Source organism: Lathyrus oleraceus, chromosome 4 (assembly GCF_024323335.1).
Source record: "Lathyrus oleraceus cultivar Zhongwan6 chromosome 4, CAAS_Psat_ZW6_1.0, whole genome shotgun sequence".
In the NCBI taxonomy this organism is placed as follows: Eukaryota; Viridiplantae; Streptophyta; class Magnoliopsida; order Fabales; family Fabaceae; genus Lathyrus; species Lathyrus oleraceus.
This window is the reverse complement of record NC_066582.1, coordinates 439,865,515-439,885,025: the sequence shown is the minus strand read 5'-3', so window position 1 is coordinate 439,885,025 and position 19,511 is coordinate 439,865,515. Positions and strand designations below refer to the sequence as shown.

The 19,511-nt window shown below is 36.6% G+C and overlaps 1 protein-coding gene across 1 annotated transcript; it reads left to right on the top strand.

The window, feature by feature from the left end:
* The first annotated feature begins 301 nt into the window (after positions 1-301).
* On the top strand, positions 302-1,897 carry LOC127137890 (uncharacterized). The gene is made up of 2 exons (XM_051064298.1): positions 302-884; positions 1,134-1,897. The coding sequence occupies exons 1-2, from the start codon at positions 302-304 to the stop codon at positions 1,895-1,897; spliced, it is 1,347 nt and encodes a 448-aa protein (XP_050920255.1).
* Positions 1,898-19,511: the final 17,614 nt, after the last annotated feature.

Here is a 19,511-nt window from a genome sequence, read left to right as displayed (position 1 = left end):
TAACTACAATCAGCCGAGACAACCCAGACCTGAAAAGGTGTTTGATCCTATTCCTATGTCTTATTCCCAAGTTATACATCATCTACTTCAACTCAAGTTGTCTAATCTACGGAATATGCCAGCTCCTTCTGAGAGGCTTCCTACAAATTACCATCCTAATGCTCGATACGAATTTCATTCTAGTGGTGTGGGTCATGATGTGGAAAATTTTTTGGCGCTTAAGTATGCAGTACATAATTTGTTGGATTCAAAATTCATCCAGTTCACTCCAGATAATGGACCCAATGTTATCTAGAATCTGATGCCTGCTCATAATGGATCGGCTGTTAATGCCATTGAAGATGGTGAAACTTTGAATTTGATCATGGATGTGAATTTGGTGACTCATTCATTGCCATTTGTCAAAGAGTATTTAATTAAGAATGATGTTTATCCTGAATGTTTTCCCAAATGTTGTAAATGCAAGAGTCAACCAGAAGGTTGTGATGATCTGAAAGCAGGAACTCAGAGTTTGATTACCGAAGGGTTTTTAAAGTTTGACAGGATTGTGAAAGATAAGAAGATTGAAGAGACAGATGTTGCATTGATCTATATCCCATATACTTCGATTAATATTCCAGCTCCAACTAGACCAACTCCTTTGACTATCACTTTTACTGGTCCTATTTCCTACTCCAGTGAGAGGGTTGTGCCATGGCATTATGGTTCCGATGTTTACTATCATGGGGTGAAGCAAGAGGATGAGCCTTCTAAAGAGAAGTCGTGTGTGGATGATAGTTTGAATGTTGGTAATCTTGCTGGTACAGGTAGAATTACAAGAAGCGGTAGGGTTTTCCCTTCACCAAGTACTCAAGATAATGCTGATGCCTTGGCGAAAGATAAGGGTAAACAAGTGATGTCTGATAATTAAGAACCTGTGCAGATTAATATTCTTTAGCAAAGTGTAGTGCCTGGTGCTTCCTCCTCCCAGGAAGTTGAAGAGTTGTTGTGAATTATCAGAAATAGTGATTATATAGTGGTGGATCAGTTAAGTTAGACGCCATCCAAGATTTCAATTTTGTCCTTACTATTATGTTCTAAGACTCATAGAAATACTCTTGTAAAGTTGTTAAGTTCTGCTTTTGTTCCTCAAGATATTACTGTTAATCAGTTAGAAGGGGTTATGGCTAGCATATCAGCGGATAATGGTATGGGTTTCACAGATTTTGATCTCCCGCATGAAGGGGGAAATCATAATAAAGCTCCACACATTTTCATGGAATGTAAAGGTACTACTTTATCCCGTGCGTTGGTGGACATTCGATCATCTCTGAATGTGCTACCAAAGTCGGCTTGGATGAAGATAGATTATACGAGTGTTAAATTACGCCCGAGTGACTTGATAGTCAGGGCTTTTGATGGATCCCGAAGAGTAGTGTTTTGTGAAGAGCATTTACCTGTACAGTTTGGGCCTCAGGTTTTTGATACAACGTTATTTGTCATGGATATACAACCTGTTTATTGTTGTTTACTTGGTCGACCCTGGATTCATAGAGCAGGGGATGTAACGTCTACGCTATATCAGAAGATAAAGTTCCCAGTAGGTGGTAAGGTGATTACTATTTGTGGTGAAGAGGAATATAAGGTTAGTCATCTAGCGTTTTTCCGATATGTGGAGGTTGAAGGAGAGTTTCATGAGACTCCTTTCCAGGCTTTCGAAGTTGTTCAAGTGATCAAGACTCCTAGTCCTGAGGAAAAGAAGCCTACAATTCCCATGTCATCTCTGAAGGAGGCTAGAGTTGTTGTTGAAGCTGGTCACCCGAAGGTTGGGGTCGTGTATTGGATCTCCATCCAAAATTCGACAAGTTTGGTCTCAGTTTCAATCCCGACAGTCAAGGTTCAGCTCCCAGAGCTCTAAATGCTTCCACTCCAGTGAAGTTTTCAAGTGTTGGTTTTATAGAGGATGGTCAAGCCAATGTTGTTGATGGCGATGTCAATAGTGATTATGACATTGACAATTGGATCCACCCAAGTGTTCCAGAAGAGGAGCTCGGCAACTGGACTTTTAAGGATATCATCCAAGTCGCACTCAATCAGCAGTAAATTTTTGTTTTGTTTTCTTTATCATGCAAGAGTTTATACGCTTTGCCCAATGCGTGGTGAATCATTTAGGGCCACCATGTTTTTATTTCAAATTTTTATCATTAAATAAAGATGTTTTGCATTCAAATATTTTGCTATGTCTTTATTTTGTTTTTCTTTTAAAAATGGCAATGTTTTCTTTTCATCGCGCACTTCCTAAAAAACATAAAAACATCATTAATGCAGATCCACATCCACCCTAGATTCTATTGATAACGATTCTGCTATCGCTCATTATAACTTTGATAATCCAATCTACCAAGCCGGAGAAGAAAGTGAAGAAGATTGTGAACTCCCTAAAGAGTTAGCAGGTTATTGTAGCGGTAAATTCATGATCATCAAGCTATGGATAAGCTAGACATCAAATAACAAGAGTCACCACCGCACTTTTATCATTTCCAAGGGAATAAGGGAAAAGTACAAACAAAACCCAAAAGTAAGAAGTTTTCAAATCAAAACTAATAAAATGTCAGAGATTATAGGTAAGGGGGTTGGTTACACAAAGGGAAGGTATTAGCATCCAAAGTGTCCTAGGTACTCCTAGGGAGCCCTTTTTTGTGTGCATATGTATTTTGTACAAAGTGATGTTTACAAACAAATAGAATGGAGGGATGAGAAAAGAATTCATTAATTATATTTTTGTGTTTGACAAGACCTTCAGACTTGTGCCTACGTACCAATATAAAAATGAGGGATCAATACCTCATAGTTCGTGATACAAATTTCAAAGTGAATACATTGCTTTTAACAAAAGTTAAGTTTGAAAGGCACAAAGGCCTAAAAATGGTTTGAATAGGTTAGTTCTTTTTGGCCCTTTGAAAGTTTAGGTCAAGTATAATTAAGTTTATTTACAAGTTTGATTCAAAAAAAGAAGTTTGAAAATGCAATGGCATGAGGCCAAAGTTTCTAGTTTGTAAAGTGGTCAAAGTTTAGAACAAAACTAGTTCAAACAAAGAAGATTTTTAAAAGGAGGGAGAGATTTTGAAATTAAAGAAATGGGGAGGAGATGAAGAGACTAATCCTATGCACAAAATTAAAAGTTAAGAGTTCAAAAGATCTGACCAATGGGTAGCAATCCAATAGACAAGAATGTATTATAGAAACCCAAATTCCCTTGGACATTTTGAATCAAGCAACACACAATGCACAATTATATCAATATTGAAGAGCAAGGCATCAAATAAAGATAGCCGCATCCAAGCTTAGCCACTCCATGATCTTCTTCAAATTATCCCATGTAGAAGATGAATTCCACAAGTCACAGGTTCAAAATAAAAACTTCACAATGATCATGTTGCAGATGAACTCAAAGGGATCTTCAAAGATGTATCAAATGAAGTTTCAAATTACAAGCACTTGATTACACAAATGTTGGCATTACTTGAACAATGAGGCTGAATATGAAACCCTTATAGCCGGACTTGAAATATTGTTGGAATTGGGGGAAACTCGAGTTGAAATAATGGGTGACTCATAATTAGTTATAAAACATATCACAAAATAATACAAATGTATTAAGGAGAATTTAGTTATGTATTTCATAATAGCCATTCGATTGCTAAAAAGATTCGAGGTGGCTAAAATTCGACATATACCTCGATTGGAAAATCAAGTGGCTAATGATTTGGCTCAAATTGCATCTGGGTATAAAATTTCAAAAGAAAAATTGCAAAAAGTCATCGAAGTCAGAGGAAAAGTTGTATCAACCAGATTAACCCCATCAGACTTAGAAAAGACAAAGTTGGGATACGTTGATGAAGGAAACTTCAAAATATTGGCAATAGACAATCTGACAGACGAAGATTTGAGGAAACCAATAGTAAAGTATCTACAGAATCCAACGGCGTCTGCTGATCGAAAAACCAGGTATCGAGCATTAAGTTATTTTCTTTTGGAATTAGAGTTGTTTAAGAAGTCTTCTAAGGGAGTTTTGCCTAAGTGCCTCAGTGAATCAGAGGCATATTTAGCCCTTTCGACTGTCCATAGTGAGGCATGTGTGGCACACCAAGTTGGCCATAAGATGAAATGACTCTTATTTCGCCAAGGGATGTATTGGCCTACCATGTTGAAAGATTGCATCGAATTTGCAAAAGAAAGCCAAGAATGTCAGGTACACGCAGGCATACAACATGTCCTTGCGAGCGAATTGCACTCTATAATCAAGCCTTGTCCATTTAGAGGTTGGGCTTTGGATCTAATTAGGGAAATTCGACCACCATCATCTAAGAATCAGAGGTATATCCTGGTGGGCGTTGATTATTTTAAGAAATGGATCAAAGTTATACCTTTACCAAATGTAAATCAGGAAGATATGATCGATTTTATCCAGAAAAATATTATTTATAGATTTGGCATCCCAGAGACCGTCACAACAGATCAAGGGTCAATATTTACTGGTCGAAAGATGCAAGAATTTTCTAAAGAAATGGGTTTCAAATTGTTAACTTCAACGCCATATTATGCCCAGGCTAATGGACAGGTCGAAGCTGCTAATAAGGTGATTATTACTTTGATTAAGAAGCATGTGGGGAAAAAGCCTAGAAATTGGCACAAAACTCTAGATCAGATTTTGTGGGCATGTCGTACTTCTCCCAAAGAAGCCACAAATTCGACCCTATTTCGATTGACCTTCGGTCATGATACAATTTTACTAGTAGAAGTTTACCTACAATCCACAAGAATTTAAAGGCATCATGAAATTCCATCAGAGTCATATTGGAACATGATGTTGGATGAATTAGTTGATCTAGATGAAGAAAGACTAAATTCTTTGGAGTTATTAAAACGACATAAGAAGAGAGTAGAGAACTCTTATAACAAGAAGGTAAAAATCAAAACATTTTCGCCTGAAGACTTGGTCTGGAAAGTGGTCCTTCCAATGGATCGAAAGGATGGGATCTTAGGGAAGTGGTCTCTCAAGTGGGAAGGCCCTTTTCAAATTTTACAAGTGTTTTCTAATGGTTCCTATGAGATTCAGGAACTTAATGAAGACAAGAGAATCTTGAGAGTAAATGGGAAATAATTGAAAAAGTATAGGCCAACACTCCAAGAGATAAAAATAAGAAACGAGTAATTATATATAAGTTAATTAGAGCCAATATGGTAAAAGTGCCAAAATGGTTTGCATTTGATTTAAAGACCCAAAGGGCTAATACTCATTTACAATAAAGACTTATATTTCATTACATCAAAAAAAGCGTTGTGTAGCGGGAAATTCATGATCATCAAGCTATTGACAAGCTAGAGATCAATTAACAAGAGTCGCCACTGCGCTTTTATTGTTTCCAAGGGAAAAGGAAAAAAGTACGAACAAAACCCAAATAGTAAGAAGTTTTCAAATAAAAACTAATAAAAGTCAGAGATCACATGTAAGGGGGTTGGTTACACAAAGGGAAGGTGTTAGCACATAAAGTGTCCTAGTTACTCCTAGGGAGCCCTTTTTGTGTGCATATATATTTTGTACAAAGTGATGTTTACAAACAAATACAATTGGGGGATGAGAAAAGAATTCATTGATTATTTTTTGTGTTTTACAAGACCTTCGGTCTTGTGCCTACATACCAACATAAAAATGAGGGATCAAAACCTCGTAGTTCGTGCTATAAACTTCAAAAATGAGTGTGTTGATTTTAACAAAATTAGGTTTGAAAGGCACAAAGGCCTAAAATGATTTGAATGAGTTAGTTCTTTTTGGCTTTTTGAAAGTTTAAGTCAAGTATAGTTAAGTTTATTTACAAGTTTGATTTAAGAAAATAAGTTTGAAAATGCAATGGCATAAGGCCAAAGTTTCTATCTTTTTGAAAGTGGTCAAAGTTTAGAACAAAAGTAGTTCACACAAAGAAGGTTTTGAAAATGGAGGGAGAGATTTTGAAATTAAAGAAATGGGGAGAAGATGAAGAGACTACCCTATGCACAAACTTTAAAAGTTTAAAGTTGAAAAGATCTGACCAAATGGGTAGCAATCCAATAGACAAGTATGTCAATAGAAACCAAGAATTCCCCTGGACTTTTTAGAATCAAGCAACACACAAATGCACAATTATATCAATCTTGAAGAGCAAAGGAATCAAATAAAGATGGCCTAATCCAAGCTTATCCACTTCAGGATCTTCTTCAAAATAGCCCATGCAACAAAAGAATTCCACAAGTCACAGGTTCAAAATAACAGCTTCGCAAATGATCAATGTTGCAGATGAATCTTAGAGAGATCTTCAAAGATGTATCAGATGAATTTCAAATTGTGAGAACTTGGTTCTTCAACAATTTGGCATTGGCCAAATCTATTAGCAAAGAAATGTTGCCTAAGTTCTAAGTCCAATTGGTCCACAGATCAAGCCAACGGTCCACACAAAAGTTTTTAGGGTTTTTGTTGTTATTATGTACATTAATGGTCAAATACCACACAAACAAACAAAGTAACACAAACAAAATATATCACACAATATGGTCCAAATGGACAAAGTGAAAATTGCATTAACATAAACAATTAGAATGATATGTACAATGGCAAATGAAATAAAGTTCTAAAAAGTAAATTGCATTAAAATAAAAACTTGGAATTTAAAGTCAATAGTTAGTAAGTTAGAGGTTAGTTTTGTTTTGCTTCTCATTTCAAGACATTCTTTGGAGAACACTCAACCCACATGCCACAAACATGGATCCTTGAACCAAAACATCTTCCAAAGGAAGGAAAGAAGGCCAAGTTTCCACACAATACCATGAAAGAGGGGAGACTTACAATCTCACTAACTAGAATGCTTATGTCTTTTGTGTCACAAATTTAGCGCTATGTTAAGCAATCGTAATTGGACTTATGTAGAAGTCACAACTATTTGAGGCCGGGCAATAGACTTTTGGTGTTAATGCATGTTGGAGACATAGTATTGTGAACTATGCTCATGAAACATACCACACACACACAAAAATGCAAAAGGTGTAGCCTAATCTCATCCATACTCATGTCAATTTTTCAATCAACTAGCATTAGGACTTTGAAATGTCATTGGCCAAATGGAAATGAATGAATGCAGAAGGGGAATTAGATGAAGAAGAATGGGATGAATGAGATCACAAATTGGTCAAAGGAGGACTTTTACCAAATTAATATCATTCATTCATTTTGGGAGTTGGAATGTACATTCCATCAATCCCCTAAATCCAATGATATTAACTTGACAAAGTCAAATCAACCTTGACTAAGGCCCAACGACAAACAATCAAACTCAATTAAGTCAATACAAATGATCAACATAATTTAAATGGCATTTATTCAATTAAAAATAATAAAATAATGCCCTTAGTCAACCGTGTGGTACATATGGTAATCAAAACAAGTGCTCAGGATTAAAACATGAGAGGAGGATCCTATGGTTCAGATGTGAGACACATCATCGCCGGAGCCAGAGCTCCGATCATCTTCCCCGGTGAGCTTCATCGGACTGGTCAAGATGAACCATCACCAAAATAAAAAACAGGGACATGATCTTGAAGAAAAAATGGCACTGAGCTCGAATCTAACCTCCAATTGCTCCAATTCCAAATATATTAAGAGATATGTGGAATTGAAAAATGAGGTACATGAACTGAGTTGCTTCGATTGACCTCAAAGCAACTCAATCTTCTTGCCTACATTGGTAGGACTTCAGACAACCAAAGAATCAATGGAATTGAGCAATAAATTGAGAGAATCGAAGAGTTTAAAATTTCTGCAAATTACCTTCAATGGATCTCTGAACTTGATGGATCTTGAACTTGCTTGCACTTGGACTCACTCTAATTGCTTGCAGGAGAGGAATGGAAAGGTTTAGAAGCAATGGATTCCTGGAGAATTAAATTCCAAAACAATGGAGATTCAAGCTCAAATTCAAATGAATTTATCAGGTTTATCCTATGAGAGTGAAGGGTTTTCAACGTGGGATCAAAGCTGGCACAATGTGTGTGTTAATTCTGAGCAAATGGAGTTGTATTTATAGCCAAATCATGTGATATTTGCACACCCACTTCCACTTTCCAAAATTGGCCAAATGATGATGCAAAGCTACATGGGCGTTGTAGCAGGGTTTTCGTTACCTTTAGGTTTATTGACTAAACCAAAAGTCAACATACAATTCGAGTCGCCACCGCACTTTTATTTGTCCAAAGGAAAGGCTAAAAAGCGAACAAAAGCCAAGTAAGAAGTTTTTCAAATCAAAAACTAATAAAAATGTCAGAGATCTGGGTAAGGGGGTTGGTTATGAAATGGGAAGGTTTTACGCACCCAAAATATCCTTAGTACTCTAAGGGAACCTTTTTTGCAAATATGTGTTGTAGGTTGGTATTTTGAGAAAAGATTTGTGCAAAAGATTGGAGGGATGAGAGAAGAATAGATTATATTTACAAATTTTGTTGTTTGAATGGATGAACCTATTGCCTACGTACCATTACAAAGGAGGATCAAAACCTCGTAGTTCGTGGTAAAAAATCTCAAAGATTGGTGAATTGATTTTAATCAAATGCCTTAAGGTCTTTTGTTATCAAAGGGAGAAAACTCAACCTAAACCAAAAATCCACCATGTGAGGAAGGCTTCAACATGCTAGTGAGGGGTTAACCCTATAATAAGCATGGAAGGCTTATAATCCAACACTAAGGATGAGGTGAGATTTACATCAACCACTACGATAACTCAAACCTATGACTAATATTTTTGAAAAGGTTTTAACAAGTGGCCATTGGAACCACAAAAACAACTTGAAATGGGTTATATTTGCAAGTTAGATTTATTTACAAAATGAGGTCAAAGTTGGATTAAAGTTTATTTACAATGAGTATTTATGAAAATGGTTTTGAAAAGTCAAAGTCCTAAGGCCTAGGTTTCTAATTTGAAATAAAGTCAAAGTTTTGAAAATGATTTTTTGGTTTGGTTGGAGTGGGGACAAGAGAGAAGGGTTATTCCTAAAGCATACAAAGATAAAAGGGGAGAGATAACCCTTGGAGTTCCTTTTCTTGGAGTCATAGAGATGACTCAAGATGCTCCTTTCCTTTGGATTTAGCATACAAAATAAGCAATCAATAATTGAACTCAAGCTCCTAGGATCTCCATTTGGCTTGGCTCTTAACTTGGCTACTCATGACAATTGTCCTCTTTTCACAATCTTAAGATGAGGTTCCTATCACACAAAAGCACACATCAAAAAGCTCACAACATAATAAAGGGAATGGACAAAGAATAAGTTTGAGGAGAAGTCCTTTGAGATCAACTTTGAGTTTTTGAATTCTAAAGGCATGAGGCCTAGTTGCTCTTCAACAAATTTTGCATTCTAAAGGCATGAGGCCTAGTTGCTCTTGAACTCCTTTAAGCATGGGTAAATCCTAATTCTAAATCCTTTCTCCTTTTGTATTTTTGGTTCACATCAAAACAAACACAAATAACACAAAATAACAATATATATATATATATACAATAATAGGCTCAAATGAGCAAAAGAAAAATGACATAAACATAAAATATATGCTCAAGTGAGCAAAGATGAAAATCAAGATGAATAATGAACAAGAAATAAATGACATTAAAAGTAAATGACAAGAATTTAAAAGCTCAAATTAAAGTTAGTAGTTAGTAGAGTTATGTTAGCTTGTCATAAGATAATGAAGCGCTATGTTAAGCAATCGTAAGTGGACTAATGTAGTAGCCACACCTATCTGAGGCCGGTCAATAAGAATATAGGCAAAGAACACAAGTTAGAGGTCATGACTAGTAAGCCAAGCTCCATAAACTTGACATGCCAAACAAAAGGGGAAGGGCCTTGTATTGACTTTTGGTTATTTGCTTGACCAAGAAGTAACCAATCTTTGACACAAAATAACTCACTTGATCATGGATCAAGTTAAGTTTGGTTTGGATCAAAGAAGATTAAACTTCTATTTGTCAAGACCAACCTCAAGACTTTAACTCATTGGCCATTGAGGGAAAGAAAGGGATGAAGATGAAAGGGAGGAGTAAGAAGTCAACAACCAATCCTAATTGGTCAAGGGATAACTCATCCTTGATCAAATTCATTCATCTTTCTAGGTGATGATCCTTAAGGATTTTCAAACCACAAGATCCAATGAATTTAATCAAAGTTGAATCAATTCAACCTTGATCAACACGAAACAGAAGAAGAATCAATATAACAAGTCAAGAAGTCAGTAATATTTTTTTGGTATTTTTTGCATTAAAAGAATATACAAATAAAAAATAAACAAAGAAAGTTGAACCTCAAATTCAATTCAAAACAACTTCAATGAGTCCAATTAAATTCTCATAGGTTCAACATAGTCAAACAAACTTTGACTAATTTTCTCACAAATTTTTAAAGTCAGAAAGTAATTAAGATCAATTAAAAACAACCAAAAATAGCATAATATGAATGAAAATCTCAAATAATCTCAAAACAAACAAGAAATTGTTGCGACTATTTTTCATTGACTTATCATGATCCATATATGCTATGAAAATATTTTTGTATTTTTTAAAAGTCAGAAAGTATTTTAAAATGAATTAAAATCATTAAAAACCAAGTAATTCATAAAAAATATCAAATGAAGTCACAAAAATAATTAAAAATCATAATATGAAACTAGATTTTTTAAGAAAAATTTTAGAGCTGGTCTCACATTTTTCTGACCTCAAATGGATTTTTAATGAATTATTGAAAATAGAATGAATTAACAAGAAATAAAAAGAAAATGAAATAAGCGAAAAATATTGAGCCACTAGATCCACTTCATTAATTGACGTGGCAATGGTGTACGACTTGGATCTGAGGACACACGATACACTTAAGTCAACAACGCAACATAAAGAATTAAAAGAAGTAATTAAAACGGACGCACACGATTAGATCGTGAGAGGGAGATACAAAGGTTGGGATCATAACACGTGGTGGTGTGGTGGTGGAAACCATCATCTTCTCTGATCAACCACACAAACTCCGACCAGATTTGCAGGAAAATAAACCTCAACGAAAATGAAAAACAAGGACATGGAAATGAAGCTCGTGTGATGTAGATCATCACTGTACCATTGGATTTCCTTCATTCTTCCTATATTGAGAGAAAGATGAAGGAGAAAATCATGGTGTCCACACGGATTGTTCATGAAATGGAAAATTGAATGCACCAAAGGCTTGCCTCAAGTATGAGGACTTCTGAGAACCACCAAAACACAAGAAAACTACATTGAATTAAGAGTTTTAGATCCAAACAGTTTGAGTTGATACCTTCAAAATGATGAGTTTCTAGCCACGAATTCTCCAAGCTCTTTGCTCCTCTTTGATCTCTGAATGTAGGGGAGATGATTAGCTAAGGAATCTGGCTTTGAAATTCAACTAATGTTGCTGAATTTCAAGCTCGAAAATGTGAAAAAAAAGTTAGTGATTCCTGTAAGAACAAAAAGTGTTCTACAACAGACTCCATGATTTTGATGATAACAAAGGATGAAACCAAAAATGGCACCCTAACGAAAAGTTTCTAAGTGTGCAGGGTTCTAAAGAAAGAAGAAACAAATCTGATGATGTCATCAGATGCACAACAAGATCAGATACAAATTATCAAGTATCAGAAGCATCTAAAGTGGAATCTCGTTTCAAGAAGCTCTGACTCTGGACAAAACTGCAAAGTATCAGAAGCATCTGAACATGAAGTAAAGTCTAGAAGCTCTGACTCTGAACAAATGCCTTCTGTAAACTCTGGAAGTTATCAGCGCCATCTGAACTTTCAAGAAATAACATCAGAAGCAAGATTCTCCAGATACACGAAGACTCTAATCAGAATTGTTAATCATGATGAAGTAACGTTTAAGCCAAGTTAAAGTTCTGCAAATGGATTTCCTCAATTAGAAAGAGACGTTAATCTCCACTTCCAAGAGAGAAGATACTACTTGTGGTAAGTAGTCACTTCTAAGAGAAAAAGTCTCCTGCAGAAGCTATTAATGGAATGGCGTAACTACATCTCAATATCCAACAGATTCAACGCTACTTCAACTCTATTTCAACTCCTATATAAATAGAGAAGAAATCAACTTTCAGTAGTAACAAATCACTAGCCAAAACTATACTGAAATTATATCACGCTCAAGAAAAACATCTTTGTTCTTCAAAGATTTTCACTAAGCTTTTGCTTATCAAGTGAAAAATTTGTTCTTAAGTTTGTAATATTTGCTTTCTTAGAAGCACTCTAGATTACACATCTTGTATCTAATTTTTATTTGATTTCCTCAAGTGACTCTTTGTAGTCTGTAGACTTGAGAGGACTAAGAGATTTTCTTCTCTCTTAGGGGTTGTTTGTAATCTTTCAAGATTAGTGGATTAAGTCCTTGTTGAAGGCGAAATCACCTTGGCCGGGTGGACTGGAGTAGCTTTGTGTTATAAGCGAACCAGTATAAAATCATTGTGTGATTTCATTTTGCAAAAGCGCTTATTTTTCAAACAATTCAAACCCCCCCTTTCTTGTTTTTCTCACCTTCAATTGGTATCAGAGCTCCGGCTCTGTTATTGATTTTCTAATCAAACACTTAACCGTGTAGAGAGATCCAGTACGAGAAAAACAATGGCCCACTCAAATGAGAAAGATTCTTACAATGCCAAGCCTCCTGTTTTTGATGGAGAAAAGTTTGATTACTGGAAAGATAGAATCGAAAGTTTCTTTCTGGGTTATGATGCTGACCTCTGGGACATTGTCACAGATGGATACAAACCTCCAACCTTAAATGGAGCTGAAGTTCCCAGAAGCAAAATGTCAGAAGATCAGAAACGTGTTTTCAAGAATCACCACAAGGCCAGAACAATACTTCTAAATGCTATATCATACAACGAATACGAAAAGATCACCAACAGAGAGACGGCTAAAGATATACTTGACTCTCTGAGGATGACCCATGAAGGAAACTCCCAAGTCAAGGAGACGAAGGCTCTGGCGTTGATCCAGAAATATGAAGCCTTCAAGATGGAAGATGATGAAGCTATAGAAGCTATGTTTTCCAGATTTCAAACTCTTATTGCAGGTCTTAAAGTGCTAGACAAAGGATACACGACTGCAGATCATGTTAAGAAGATAGTCAGAAGTCTGCCAAAGAAATGGAGACCAATGGTTACTGCTCTGAAGTTATCAAAGGATCTGAACAATATCAGCCTTGAAGAACTTGTTAGTTCTCTCAGAAGCCATGAGATAGAACTAGAGGAGGATGAGCCTCAGAAAAGGAACAAGTCAGTGGCGCTGAAGTCCAGACCTGAAAGACGGAAGTCAGACAGAACCAAAGCTCTCCAGGCAGAAACTGCAGATACTGACGACTCTGAACCTGAAGACTCTGATGATGAAGAAGAACTGTCCTTACTAACCAGAAGAGTTAAGCAACTCTGGAAAAGAAGGAACAACAACAACTTCAGAAGATCAAGACCCAGAGGGGATAGATCAGAGTCAACTTCAAAAGGTAAACCTAATAAAGATATTACCTGTTTTGAATGTAAAGAAACAGGTCATTACAGAAATGAATGCCCCAAGCTGAAGAAAGACAACCCTAGAAAAGAAAGCTTCAAGAAGAATACCTTCAGAACAAAGAAAGGATTAATGGCCACCTGGGACGATAGTGAATCCGAATCATCAGAATCTGAATCTGATGAACAGGCCAACGTAGCTCTTATGGCTACCACATCCAGCAGCTCAGATGAAGAATCTGAAGAGGTATTTTCTGAACTTTCTAGATCTGACTTAGAATCATGTTTATCAGAAACTCTTACCTCTCTTCAGAAATTAAAACAAAAAGTTAAAGACATTAAAGGCCTTCTTAAAGCAAAATCTGAAGTATGTAGTAGACTTGAGACAACAATTCTAGCACGAGATGATACTATCAGATCTCTAACGATAGAAAGAGATGGAGCTAAAACAAAAAGCTTAGAATTAGAAGAAACGTTGTCTCAAGCACCACAAACTTCAAATGAAATTATTTATAAATATGAATAAGCCTTTCAACAATTTCTGAAGAATGGGATAGATAGGAGTATTATGGCATCCATGATTTATGGAGTAAGTCAGAATAATAAAAGGGGAATTGGGTATGATTCTGAGGAAAATAAAACCTCTACCAGTAACCAAATCATATCGCCTTTTTCATATCACTACACACACACACAGGAACACAAATTTAAAAATGCTAGAAGACCCAAAGTTGTAAGAAACTCTGGGAAGACTAATCTAAAAGGACCCAAGAGATTCTGGGTACCGAAAGATAAGATTATCTATGTTGCAGATATCCTATGCAGCAAAGTTCAGACACCAGTCATGGTACCTGGACTCTGGATGCTCGCGACATATGACGGGAAGAAAGTCTATGTTCCAAAGCCTGGAACTTAAAGACGCTGGATTTGTAGGCTTCGGAGGAGATCAGAAAGGAAGGATCAGAGGCTCCGGAACTATTGGTAATGGTACTCTTCCCTCTATATCTGATGTTCTTTATGTAGAAGGATTAATGCATAACTTGTTATCCATAAGTCAATTAAGTGATAACGGTTATGATGTAATCTTTAATCAAAAAACGTGTAAAGTCATTAGTCAGAACGATGGCTCTGTCCTTTTCACAGGCAAGAGGAAAAACAACATTTATAAAATAAATCTTTCTGATTTAAAAGATCAAAATGTTAAATGTTTAATGTCAGTTCACGAAGAGCAATGGGTATGGCATAGACGCTTAGGCCACATTAGCATGAGAAAACTTTCTCAGCTAACTAAACTTGAGTTAGTCAGAGGCTTACCTAAACTGAAGTTTTCTTCAGATGCTCTGTGTGAAGCTTGTCAGAAAGGAAAGTTTTCAAAAACATCTTTTAAAAAGAAAAATGTTGTTTCTACCTCCAAGCCTCTGGAGCTTCTTCACATTGACTTATTTGGTCCTGTGAAAACAGCATCAGTCAATGGAAAGAAGTATGGACTAGTAATCGTTGATGATTACAGCCGCTGGACATGGGTAAAATTCCTAAAGCACAAGAGTGAGTCTCACTCTGTATTCACCAGTTTCTGTTCTAAAGTGCAAAAAGAATTTGACTCTAAAATTGTTAGAGTCAGAAGTGATCATGGTGGAGAATTTGAAAATAAAGATTTTGAAGAATTATTTGATTCTAATGGAATATCCCATGATTTCTCCTGCCCTAGAACTCCACAACAAAATGGAGTTGTAGAGAGGAAGAATAGGACACTCCAAGAAATGGCCAGAACCATGATCAATGAAACAAATGTAGCAAAGCACTTTTGGGCAGAAGCTGTAAACACAGCGTGTTATATTCAGAATAGAATCTCTATTAGACCTATTCTGGAAAAGACTCCCTATGAACTGTGTAAGGGAAGAAAACCCAACATTTCTTATTTTCATCCTTTTGGATGCATTTGTTTTATATTAAATACTAAAGAACATCTGAACAAGTTTGATTCCAAAGCACAGAAAGGTATTATGTTAGGATACTCAGAACGCTCTAAAGGCTATAGAGTATACAACACAGAAACCAAAATTGTGGAGGAATCAATTCATGTTAGATTTAATGATAAGCTTGACCCTGAAAAGTCAAAGCTAGTTGAAAAGTTTGCAGATTTAGAGATCACTCTGGTAGAATCTGAGAAAACTCCAGAAGCAACTGTCACTCCAGACTCTGAAGAAATTAAATCTCCAGACATTCCAAGGAAAGTTAAAAGTCGTATTAACGTATCTGAAGATTTGATTTTGGGAAACAAAGATGAACCTGTTAGAACCAGATCTACCTTCAGAACCTCTGAAGATATTCCTCTGGGACTAGTGTCTCTGATTGAGCCTACGTCCTGTGATGAAGCTCTTCAAGATAACGATTGGGTGGCAGCTATGCAAGAAGAGTTAGATCAATTCTCCAAGAATGATGTCTGGGATCTCGTTCCTAAACCCAGAGGCACTCATGTCATTGGAACCAGATGGGTTTTCAGAAACAAGCTGAACGAGAAAGGAGAAGTTGTCAGAAACAAAGCACGACTGGTAGCTCAAGGTTATAGTCAACAAGAAGGTATTGATTATAATGAAACCTTTGCTCCAGTCGCAAGGTTAGAATCTATTCGTCTTCTTGTATCTTTTGCTATTAATCACTCTATCAAATTATACCAAATGGATGTCAAGAGTGCATTTCTAAATGGTTATATTTCAGAAGAAGTGTATGTCAATCAACCTCCAGGTTTTGAAAATTCAAACTTTCCAGAACATGTTTTCAAACTTAAGAAATCATTATATGGACTTAAACAAGCTCCCAGAGCTTGGTATGAACGCTTAAGCAATTTTCTTCTGGAACAAAATTTTATCAGAGGGAAAGTTGATTCTACACTCTTCTGTAAAAATCATGAAAATGATCTCATGATATGCCAGATTTATGTTGATGACATTATTTTTGGTTCTGCTAATATCTCTGTTTGCCAAGAATTTTCTAAGTTAATGCAGGCAGAATTTGAAATGAGTTTAATGCAAGAACTAAAGTTCTTTCTGGGAATTCAAATTAATCAAACTCCAGAAGTCACATACATTCATCAAAGCAAGTACATTAAAGACGTTCTGAAGAAGTTTGATATGTCTGAATGCAACTCTGCAAAAACTCCTATGCACCCAACTTGCATTCTGGAAAAGGAAGAGGTAAGCAACAAGGTTTGTCAGAAGCTCTATCGAGGTATGATAGGCTCTCTTCTCTATCTGACTGCTACTCGTCCTGATATTCTCTTTAGCGTCTGTCTTTGTGCCAGATTCCAATCAGATCCTAGAGAATCTCATTTAACAGCTGTTAAGAGAATTCTTAAGTATCTGAAAGGAACTCCTAACCTGGGCCTGATGTATGAGAAAACATCAGAGTATAGGCTTTCTGGTTATTGTGATGCAGATTATGCAGGAGATAGAATAGAACGAAAAAGCACATCTGGAAATTGCCAGCTTCTGGGAAACAATTTGATCTCCTGGGCTAGCAAAAGACAGTCAACTATTGCTCTATCAACTGCAGAAGCAGAATATATCTCAGCATCACTGTGCACAACTCAGATGCTCTGGATGAAACATCAGCTAGAAGATCTTCAGATATTTGAGAGTAACATTCCTATCTTTTGTGATAATACTGCTGCTATTTGTTTAAGTAAGAATCCTATTCTACATTCCAGAGCCAAACACATAGAAATTAAACATCATTTTATTAGAGACTATGTTCAGAAAGGAATAGTAACGCTGAAGTTCATTGATACAGAACATCAATGGGCAGATATCTTTACTAAGCCTCTAGCTGAAGATAGATTTCTTTTTATCTTAGAACATCTGAACATTAAAAATTGCCCTGAGTAAAATATGGCTCTGAACATGTAAAATGAGACTCTGATAAAAACAAATACACTTCTGCCTCTGACTCTGATACTTCTACAAGTTAAGAAGATATCTGAGTTAGAAATCTTCAGAAACCAATCCTTTGGTATTCCTGAAGATCAGATACATCAACACGTGGAACTCTAAGCGTCAAACTTTAGAACTTCTAGACAGCTGTCAAGAAATTCAAAAGGCAGACGTTTGAGTTTTCCTCGAGCAGTGTGCAAACTGTGGGATTAGACATTCATTTATGAGCTGTAATCAATTTTCCCCCCAAGCGTGCCATTTTGAGTTTTGTGTCTAACGCTTTTCTGAGGTGTCGTTTTGCATGTGTTTACTTAGGTATATAAACACTTTTCTCACATTTCACACACTTATCACTCTCACTCACTCTTAAACCCTAAACCCTCTCTCGAAGTTTTCTCTGCAACTTCTTCAAATCTTCATCTTCTTCATTTCAATGGATGCCCAACAACAACAACTGTTCAACTACTCACAGCAAATGGAGTCAACTTCCACCGCTCAAACATCTACTGTTCCAACTCCAACCGTCACCGGTGTTTCTATAACCCCCGTTTATCAAGAACCTCACATTTTGGAACGTGAACGCCACATTCATCTTGCAACCTCCTTTGAAAATTTGGATGTACTGTGTGAATCGCTGGTAGATTTTGAGAACTTGAGAAGAAACGGTGTTGATCTTACTGAAGATCTTCACAAGCAAGGTTGGGAGAACTACTTCAACAGGCTTTATGGTCCCATTTACCCTCTTCTTGTCAAAGAATTTTGGAGACATGCTGATGCAAATGACCAGTTCATTGTTTCTTTTGTTCTGGGAGTGAAGATTGTCATCACTGAAGCATCAATTGCTTCCTTGCTGAACATGGAGACTACTGGAGGAAAGAGGATTTACAACATTCCTCCTAGGTCAAAACGCATCACTGAGGTTATCAATCCAACTATCTTCAAGCCAAACGCTGAGGGAAATCCCTCTAAGAACAAGGAATTGCATCAGAACCTGAGAGTATGGTTGAAAATAATTCTGGGAACCATTCACCATCGCCCAGCCTCCAACTCCTCTGATTATATTAATGCTGATCAGAAACTCATTTTATATTGCATTCAGAAAGGTATCAAGATCAATCTCCCTGTTCTTCTTTTCAAATATCTAAGGGATTCTGTCAAAGACTCCAGAAACAGCTTGAAGCCAAGATCTTACATCCCTCTGGGAAGACTGCTTTCTGATGTCTTCATTGAGCATGGATTGGTTGACCAGCTGGAAAAGGCCAAGCTGATGGATGATCTGGCTATAGAAACTGGAAGGCCTCTGAATGCCAAAAACCTGAAGAGCATGGGAATCATCAAAGAGATTAGTGTCAAGCCCACTATGGATGTGTCCTGGGAAGCTCTAAAAGATCAGAGGAAGATGCCTCATGGCCTTGAAAGGTTCTTCAAGAATGAACCCAGAGATGCCATTGCTATCTACCTTCAGCGTCTGCTGGATGAAGGTATTGATATTTCTGATTTCAGAATTGAAGACCTTTTGGATTCAGAAGAAGATTTGGTCAGATACAAAAGAGGTCTTTCTGAGAAGAAGATAGCTGAGGAAGCAAGGAAGGCAAAGAAACCCAGACTTGGAGAATCTTCTGGAACCAAAGCTCCAGCTCCTCTGAAAATCTCTTCTTCTGGTAAGTCTATTCCTCCTGTTACTTCTGTAATACCTATGATGGCCTCTTCTACTCCTCTCCCAACACCTCCCTTATTTACAACCTCTGAAATCCCTCCTTCAACCATCAGAACCTCTCAACCTCCACCTGTTCTAAAAGTTGCTCGTAATTTCACAACAACCTCTGACCCTAATCAACTATATCACCACAGCTCTTCCTCATCCTCTGAACCAGAAACACCCCCATACTTTAGTGTTTCTTCATCATCATCCACAGAACATTCTGACCCAAAATCCCCAACAATAGCTGAAATTTATGCTAGAAAATACGCCCCACAAACTCAAAAACAATCTGAAGTAACCTCCACCCT

Bases quoted from the DNA above. Each gene is read 5' to 3' on its own strand.
- LOC127137890 (XM_051064298.1), top strand. From the start codon at position 302: ATGCCTGCTCATAATGGATCGGCTGTTAATGCCATTGAAGATGGTGAA. The intron at 885-1,133 runs GTAAACAAGTGA...TTGTTCCTCAAG, and splicing joins TGCCTTGGCGAAAGATAAGG to ATATTACTGTTAATCAGTTA.